Source organism: Wasmannia auropunctata, unplaced genomic scaffold (assembly GCF_000956235.1).
Source record: "Wasmannia auropunctata unplaced genomic scaffold, wasmannia.A_1.0 LD336090.1, whole genome shotgun sequence".
NCBI lineage: Eukaryota > Metazoa > Arthropoda > Insecta > Hymenoptera > Formicidae > Wasmannia > Wasmannia auropunctata.
This window is the reverse complement of record NW_012026800.1, coordinates 1,362,573-1,371,645: the sequence shown is the minus strand read 5'-3', so window position 1 is coordinate 1,371,645 and position 9,073 is coordinate 1,362,573. Positions and strand designations below refer to the sequence as shown.

At 34.6% G+C, this 9,073-nt stretch overlaps 3 protein-coding genes across 3 annotated transcripts in view; all 3 read right to left on the bottom strand.

Annotated features, from left to right (window-relative positions):
• Positions 1-1,542, bottom strand: part of LOC105448042 — a 1,984-nt gene extending 442 nt beyond the window's left edge. The window contains exons 1-2 of the mRNA XM_011686404.1: positions 725-1,542; positions 10-131 (exon numbers count right to left, since the gene is read on the bottom strand). Coding sequence (XP_011684706.1) covers positions 10-131; positions 725-1,542 — 940 coding nt within the window. The remainder of the gene's footprint in view (positions 1-9; positions 132-724) is intronic.
• A 1,326-nt stretch (positions 1,543-2,868) lies between these two features.
• On the bottom strand, positions 2,869-4,822 carry LOC105448041 (odorant receptor 85c-like). The gene is made up of 5 exons (XM_011686403.1): positions 4,002-4,822; positions 3,741-3,840; positions 3,517-3,627; positions 3,097-3,252; positions 2,869-3,018 (listed from the first exon to the last, which is right to left on the bottom strand). Exons 1-5 carry the CDS (start codon positions 4,820-4,822, stop codon positions 2,965-2,967), a joined length of 1,242 nt encoding a protein of 413 aa, XP_011684705.1. The 3' UTR covers positions 2,869-2,964.
• A 2,640-nt stretch (positions 4,823-7,462) lies between these two features.
• LOC105448040 overlaps positions 7,463-9,073 on the bottom strand; it is a 2,674-nt gene continuing 1,063 nt past the window's right edge. The window contains exons 2-5 of the mRNA XM_011686402.1: positions 9,040-9,070; positions 8,796-8,906; positions 7,598-7,756; positions 7,463-7,516 (exon numbers count right to left, since the gene is read on the bottom strand). Of these exons, the coding sequence (XP_011684704.1) occupies positions 7,463-7,516; positions 7,598-7,756; positions 8,796-8,906; positions 9,040-9,070 (355 nt within the window). The remainder of the gene's footprint in view (positions 7,517-7,597; positions 7,757-8,795; positions 8,907-9,039; positions 9,071-9,073) is intronic.

Here is a 9,073-nt window from a genome sequence, read left to right as displayed (position 1 = left end):
TTGTAATACACTCGTCGCATGATATGCATACCGTGATAGCATGATATCCGACAATACACATAGATCCTGTACATTGTACAACTTCTATGATAGATATTTCACGAAGTACTTTATCCGTTAGCGATATAAAACTGGAAGATGATAACGGATATGTTTATCGCGTAATATTGTATGGAAAAAGTATGATTTCGTTAAATCACAACTCTTGAGATGGCATCGACTAATAAGAATCAGTGCGGTAATTGCTCATAAATTTTTATAAGAGATTAATTAACATTACATATATATTTAACAAACGTTTCAGCACACTTTTGGTCACCTACAATATTACATAAGTAATCATGATAATCGTATAATTATTTCTATGTAAAAAATATATCCAGTGAAAAATATCTCTTTCGCAATGCAAGGAATGCATGAAGTCTGCGGATAACGTGCCTCTCAAGAATCACAATGGTTACAGTAAGGAACATATAGACGTTCTTTATCAAATATGATCACAATGTAAAATCGCAAAAAGTAAGTATGTAAAAGATAGTGTCACAATCATTGTTTGTTTCATGTTGCTATTAGCCGATGACATCTCAAGTGTTGATTATTTCTGGGAATCCATTGATTTAATTTTCAATATGTCGTTAAATGTTTTTAAACAATTAAGAATAAATGACGTATTGCATAGGGATATACGTGTCGAATGTAAGAAACACTGACGAAAGTGACTCACCGTAAGATTCGAACGTGTTGCTGCACGATCATTGCCAATCTGTCATTCATTTTATCACATAAACCTTCCCGGCCGTCTATCAAGTGCTCGATCCACTGTATTAGAATCTCCATACGGCCGTAAACGTGCATCGCGAATACGGCGGCTATGCTGCATCCAGTGGCAGTGATGGAGTGCGCGAGGAAGCCCGACAGACATTGCACCCAAAAGAAAATCTCATTGGCGGGACTGTATCGCACGTCGATGATCTTTCTGGCGACTGGATATCTGATCGGCCAATACGTCAGGTTTCCGTCGTTTTCTGTAATTTTGCCAATACTGTACGGCACGGCGAAATAAAAGAAAACGGCGCTGCCGTACATGAAGCACGCACAGATCGTCACGAGGTGCCGGCCGAATTTCGCGCTTTTGATCATGATGATCCGATCGTCGTAATAACGAGTATTTTTCCAGTCACTCTGAATATGCTTGATACCGTTGCGAATGTCCTTTTCGTGGAAGATCAGCGAACAATACTTCACGATAGCCAGTATCATGAAACTTAGCGCTCCGCTGATTTTTATGATAATGTACGTGTTGTCTATCTCAAGCATTATGCTCATGACGGCGGGTACAACGATGAAGCTAATCAAACTGACACAAATCACGTGCAACATTGCGTACGCGTATCTCTCTATCCATGAGATCGCATTGGATTTCGGCCACGCGCCAACCACCTCCAACATCCAACGAATCAGCTGAACACTCAGCTGCAAATCTTTCTCGTGATCATAGACTGTCGCGACTGAATTCGCCTTCCCCGTAGTTGTCCCGTGCATCATTGAAGCGGCGAGAGCTCAGTGATGACTGATAGGATTGTGCAAGCGCTCGAGCGCGGAAAGTCAATTGCGACTGCGCTATTCCACGTGACTTCCCTTCTAAGAAAGGGATGATCAAACAGGATACGAAGGGTAAACTTTGTAGACGCAATTCCCGACTTCCGCGAGGGGGTTCATCACGGTTTCCTCATGTGATACGACACGTTGTCTGTCCATGAATTATGAACGCAACGTAATGCTGTCCCCGCAGATTTTTTCCGCAACTTTATCGGGGTGGATAGAGGGAAGCATTTCTTTCCTGCGTGAGGTATTACACATAGAAATAGCATTTTGCGTACGTACACGTACTATACTTGCGTACGTGTACGTACGCAAGTATATTCTGCAATGCTTATATACAAGTCGTGAGATGTATTATTGCAGTATGTTTTAAAATGAAGAAAATGCTTTCTCATCTTACGATATTTTTCTCAAATTAAAGAAATTATTTTGTAATAAAATAGAATTGCATTTTAATATATCAGAACAGAATTTTTTAAACTTATTTTTTTTTAAATATATTAGGAAGTATTTTGATCCACCGTTTGAAATAAGTTTTTTGTTAACATATAATGTAATAGAAATGCACGTATCTAGAAACTATCTGAAGAGACAGGTCTAATGTCTTGGAAGCATAATTGAGAATCGACATTTAACGTGCATTTTACTTTTTAATCGTAAATTTTGCGTTTCTTCGGACGATGAGAATTGTTTCAATACGTGCCCTCATTTCGAATTTATGTATGGCAGGTGCAATACTAAAAATTGCTCGAGCATGACTGGACATATGTGATGACGGGGGTCTCTCTTTCTGTAAAAATACATAATTGCGTGCACACAAATGTCTGCATATAATGATAAGGTTATATGAAAACAGTCGTTAATTTAAGTGTCACATTGTCTAAATGCAACATTGAGCAAGAGAAGAGTCGCCGTGCAGTACCATACAATTTTCTTACACTTACGAATCATAAACAATATTGACGAACAAAGTTGTGCTGCATATTGCTAAACAGAATGTCATGTAAGTAAATTATATTTCAATATATGCATTGTTATAACAATTGAAGAATCAGATATGAAAATTTAATCATGAACTACAAACGTTATAAGAATAACACATATACAAAATTCCAGTACTTCCGATTGCATTTTGTTTAATTTTATCACGTGATATATACCAAGAAATATTTTAAAGGAATATATGTAAGAAGTTTATTGGACTGTTTTTTTTTATAATGTCAGATATTTTAATAAATATAGCAGTTTTCTATTTCCTAAAATAATTCATTTTTCCTTTTCTATATGCATTAGATAACTAATTGACATTAATTTTGTATTCAGTAGTTGTAACAATTTCTACACTTTGGACAATTTTATATTTTACGTAGTTAATGTACGTAGCATGTTCAAGTAGGCGACGGATGTCTTAACCACCTATTGATCAAACAAATATGCGTAATTTATACTATTCGCAGGCAAATACGATACTGATATTGATATTGCGTTACTCACGTCGCCGAAAGTACTGAGCGACAACTCGAAGAAATTTCCGGCAGTGAGTTTGATCGACGTATTGGAGATAGCGATTATCAACAGCAGGGCGAGACCCTTTCTTCCTGGCAGACGATGCCAATCGATCATGTACGATACCTCGCCGACCTTCTTGCACTGTTTACAGGATTTGCTTTTCTCATTTCTTTTATTCGAAACATGTCTAGGCTTACGCCGCTAGGAGCTACTTTCTACAATGGACTCTGAATTTCATAAATTTCATTATTATTAGATTTGTAATATTTTTGCTACTGTGTAAAAATATACTGTAAAAAATAAGACTGAATTATATATAAATATCCTGTGAGTATACTATGCACGTTGTATATTATATGAAGATTGTTATTAAATTTATATCACAATTGCCGATGAGTGCTTTACCTTTTCTAGCAAAAGTTCGCCAATGTAACACAATATAAAAATATTGAACGTAAGAGATACAAGCAGAACCATAAATGTTATATAACGTGCAGGTTCTCTAGTCTCCCATTCCTGCAACGTGAAGATTCCTATATTCGAGAACGTAAATGAACCGTCGATTTTAATATATATGACTTCAAAATTACGATGCACTTTGCAACGTACTTTTTGAACGAAATGCATACCGTCATAGAAAAATATCCAAGAAGACACATGTTTAACGTACATCCTACAATTTCCACTATAGATATTTCACGCAGTACCTTGTCCGTTAGCGATATAAAGCTGGAAGGTAACGGGCATGGTTATCGCGTGAAAAATTTCACAGGAATACTACGATTTCGTTAAGTGTTCCTAAACAATTGAAAATAAATTGAGGAGCGCTATGTAGATAGATACGCGTTGAATACAGGAATCATCGACGATGCTGGTGGAAAACGACTCACCGTAGGATTCGTACGTGCTGCTGCACGATCATCGCCAATCTCTCGTCCACGTTGTCGCAGAAATCTTCCCGCCCGTCCACCAGGTGTTCGATCCACTGCATGAGGACTTCCAGGCGACCGTAGGCGTGTATCGCGAACACGGCGGCCAAGCTGGACGCACCGGCGGAGATGGTGTGCGCGATGAAACCGGACACGCACTGTAGCCAAAAGAGGATCTCGTTAATGGGACTGCGCCGCGCGTCGACGATCACCCTGGCGACGGGGTACATCAGCGGGCGATACGTCAAGTTCCCGTCGTCCTCCGTGATCCTGCCGACGCTGAACGGCAGGGCGAGGTAATAGAAAACGGCGCCGCCGTACATGAAGAACGCGCAGATCGCCACGAGGCGCCGACCGAACTTCGCGTTCCTAATCATGATCGTGCGATCTTCGGAGTACCGAGTGTTCATCCAGTCTTTCTCGATGTGCCTGATACCGCTGCGAATGTCGTTCTCGCGGAAGATCAGCGAGGAATACTTCATGATGGCCATCACGCAGAAACTCAGCGCCCCGGAGAGTTTCAGGATGAGGTATACGTCGTGCATCTCGAGCACCATGTAGATGGCAGATGGCACGAAGAGGAAGCTGACTGAAGCGGTGCAGATTACGTTTATCAGAAAATATACGAGATTTCCTATCCGCGAAAAGTCGGCTGATTTCGGCCAAACGCCAATCGGCTCCATCAGCCAACGAATCTGCTGAACGCTCAACCTCATATCTTTCTTGTGATCATAACTACTCTCGATGGAGCCCGTTTGTTCCATAATGATTCCGTTTGTCATTGACGTGACGAGAGCTCGGTCGACACTGAGAAGGTTGCGCGAGAGTTTGCGAGATCGAGGAAAGCCAAACGTCGCGTCTGCGCGTCCCGCGCGACTTTCTTTCTAAGAAAAGGGTCGCGTTCAGGATACAAAGGGTAAACTTTACAGTCGCGATTCCAACTTCCGCGAAAGGGTTCAAGGTTTTTTCATATGATACTGTACTAGTCCGTTTGTGTGAATTATAAACGGAGCCATTTATATTCATCGTAAGAATAGCTTCCGCGATTTGTGGGAACGGATCGTAAATGTTTCTTTCTTTGCGATGTTACACCCCGTTATATAGGGAAGAATACAATTTTTCGTGCATATTCATGTATATTATATACAGTCCTTATTTACGAGGAATGTAGAATAAAACTTTATATTAAAATGTAAATTTTAATATATTTTTGCATGCAGGAAATGTGTAATTTATAAAATGTGAATTGTTGTACTGTATATATGTTTCATCAAGAATTTAAGAATGAGTTTCATTCGATGAATTATAATTCAAATTGTACTGCCTCAACTAAATGTTTATTGTATATTTAATAATATATTTTTTTAAATAACTGCGTTAATATAATATGTTAACCTGTGATAAACTGGAAGATATTTTTTAATTGGAATCTAATTTTTCAATTTTTTTACATATTTGTTTTCTTATGAAAAATTGCATTTTTGTAGTTCAAATAGTAATAATACAAGATAATATAAGACATATAAAATTCTAATTTTGTGTTTTTTTTAATGACGACATAGTACTTACATCACATAAAGCTGCTGATAAATTGATTGTTCAATATGAACCTCATGATTAAGATGATGATAAATTGATTATTCAATATGAACCTCATGATAAAGATGATGGCAACGTTTTTTTTTCCAAAGTCAATCATGTATGAGTCGATCATATATGAGCTCTCACATACTTTTATAATCTGTCATGAGATTTTCGCTGAAAAATATTTTAAAATGTCTCGTGATATTGCATATCGTTGTTTGAAAGATTTGCACATTATACATATATAACAATATACTATAAAGAAAATAATGGATGTACTATTTTCTTAAAAATTTATTTATTTATGTAATAAGATATGATTTTGTTAAATGTAAACGAAATGAAAAGAATCAAATATGTTAAGGTTTGTTAAAAATTTCATTTGAAAAATATACAATATTTATGACTGACAAATAAATAATAGCAAAAAAATTATTGTATATTTCTTCGATATACTATATCTAGAAAATAAAGAATAGATATGAATTTATTATATAAAATAAATTTAAATATGTACCATTATACATATTACTGATTTTCGATAAAACTTATATTTAACGTATATTCTACAATAATTCGAGAAATAAATCAGTTTAATAATAAAAAAGAAATAAGTCTAATTGGAGCTATAGCGCGGTAAGCACTATAACACAGAAAGCGCAAAACAATTTAGTAGCGTTAAAAAAAATTGTTTAATTCAATACTTGTATAACGATACAGCGTTATATTGAGAGAAAGTCACAACTTTAAGAAATTACGCTCACTCATTATTCCGGAAGTGTCAAGATCATTATTCCATTAATTGCTGAAGATGATTCAAAATTGAATCGAAATGTCCATGGATCAACAAGTATTGAATTAAAAGATTTTTAACACTACTAAATTGTTTTGCGCTTTACTTACCGCGCCATAGCTCCCATTAGCCTTATTTCTTTTTTATTATTTAACAATTTTGGAAGTTTGCTAATTTTATTAAAAAGTACTTTAGTTTTTCTTTTGAATTTAATCAATAAACAGACATTTAATTATCTTCAGAATACACCACAAGCAAAATCCGCCATTTATCGCGAAAACGTTTTTGAATATCCATATATAATAAGACTACTACAAAGCACTTACATTATTAGATTGAGGATTTAAAAAAAGCTATTTTGTGGACATTTTTCAAAAGTATCGTTCATTTCCGGTTTTTTCAGATTTGACCACATACCGATTGTACACCTGCATCGTATATTTAATGCTGTTCTCGTAGTTGAAATTCCGTAGAGTCGTCGATAATGGCATATATATACATATGGAAAGAGAAAAACCGATTCTCTGGACCACTTGTTGCGAAGCGCCATCGTACTCATGAATGTAAGTACGACGTCATCTTACTGATGAATACAAGTACGACGAAAGCAGTTTTACATTATGTACGCTTTCGTGTCTTTATCATCGCGGTAGTTCTGTCACAGCAATTAAAAGTTTGAAAGTTGGCGTGAACACAATTTTTTGCCAATACGAGATAATTACAGAGTAGAATTGATTCACACTGGACAGTCTTTAGCAAAAGTTCGACCGGTCTGTATTCTGGCAGGTCATAGGTCAAAGCGAATTATTAATAAAGCAATGATTAAGTTTTGCAGTACATTAATCTTAAAAATAATTTTGATGAGCGCATTGCCAAGACGTGTTTTAAAGAAAATCATACAAAAATTGTCTCTTTTTCAACAATATATTTTAATATATATGACTAATTTCTATTTAATAAAATCACATTTACTTTTTTCTCAATACGTATCTAACTATTTGATAATTATTTAATAATTTAATAATTTCTACACGTTGGACGAGTTTCATGTAGTTAATGTACGTAGCATGTTTAAGTAGCCAAACGATGTCTTAACCACCTATCAGTTGGATGAATGATATGTTAGTCATGTTTTTTGCAAACAGATACTATATACATACATTGACATTGCGTTACTCACGTCGCAGAAAGTACTAAGAGACAATTCAAAGAAATTTCCGGCGGTAAGTTTGATTGATGTTTGATTGGACACAGCAATTATTAAGATGAGATCGAGGCCTTTTCTTCCTGATAAGCGATGCCAATCGATCATGTATGATATCTCGCCAATCTTCTTATACTATAAAATTACTTCTCTTATTTCTCATACGAAACATAACTACCTTTATACCGCTAAAAGTAACTTCTTAAAATGAATTATAAATTTAATAAATATTATTATTATATACAATTCCATTCATTAAAAATATCTTAGAACATATAATATGTTCTAAGAAAAATATACCATGTACAATTAAGGAAAGTTGGAATCGTCACAATTTTTGAATAATAGTATTCGGAAAAAATTGGATGTGAGATTTTTAAAAATTATATACGTTATAATGCACTTAAGTATTAAAAAAATATTCTTGTATATATGTCTGTATTATACAAGTATTCTATTTAAAATAAAGCTGCCAAAATGCGACAATTAATTCCGTACTAATAACATTTTTTATATAAAATATTACATAATATTTTATTATCAAATATACAAAAAATATAATTCTTATTTTTTGTTGTGTCTATATTTAAAAAAATAATATTAATCACTGTATTGATGTAAGTAAAATAATTATTTTAATCATAAAATATGCAACTTGTTTTTATATCATAGCTTTCACACGAAAAATGAAAAAAACATATATATTAATATGAAATATTATATTTATAAAACAGCGTTGATCGAAAGAGATTTTCGTCGTAATAATTCTCAAAAAATCCCAACTCATTTTGATCAATTTACTGCCACATTTTTGTCATTTTTAATAAGAGAGATTGTAGCTACAAGTTTTGCTACAGTAATGATTAACTAATTACAGCAAAAATGATCTAAGACATGTCATTTTCTACGATTACAGGAAAATCGCGATTAAGGTCAAAAACTTTCACATTTAAAAAACATTTTTTTAAAGTTGTAATATGTGCGATACTTTTGGCAAATCATTTTACACAACAAATTAATATTGTCTCAGAAATCCCAGTACAAAGTAGAGAATGTCATGCCATATACTAATCGAGTTATACTAAGCTTTCTACAAAATTTACTTGTGAAGTTTGACATTAAATGTATCAGAGGTGCGGAAGAATAATTAAAATTTAGGACTTTAGAACTTTACCTTTTCGGCAACAAGCTCGCCAACGTAACATAATATAAAAATATTGAACGTAACAGCTATATATAAAACAACATACGTTACATAACTTGTCATCTCTTTATTCTCCCATTCCTGAAACGTACAGGTTCTTATATTCAAGATCATTGATATTGTACCTGTAAACCGCGAACGGCATTCTAGTGTTGCTTCGAAATATTAATGCGTTTTTACATGGTACGAACTTTTTGTTGTACGATATGCATACCACGATAACAAAGTATTCAACAAAACACATGCTT

Coding starts and splice junctions, on each gene's coding strand:
- LOC105448041 (XM_011686403.1), bottom strand. CDS start 4,822: ATGACAAACGGAATCATTATGGAACAAACGGGCTCCATCGAGAGTAGT. Junction 3,841..4,001: donor CAGCACGTACGAATCCTACG/GTGAGTCGTTTT, acceptor GTTACCTTCCAG/CTTTATATCGCTAACGGACA. Junction 3,628..3,740: donor TTGGATATTTTTCTATGACG/GTATGCATTTCG, acceptor TTCACGTTGCAG/GAATGGGAGACTAGAGAACC.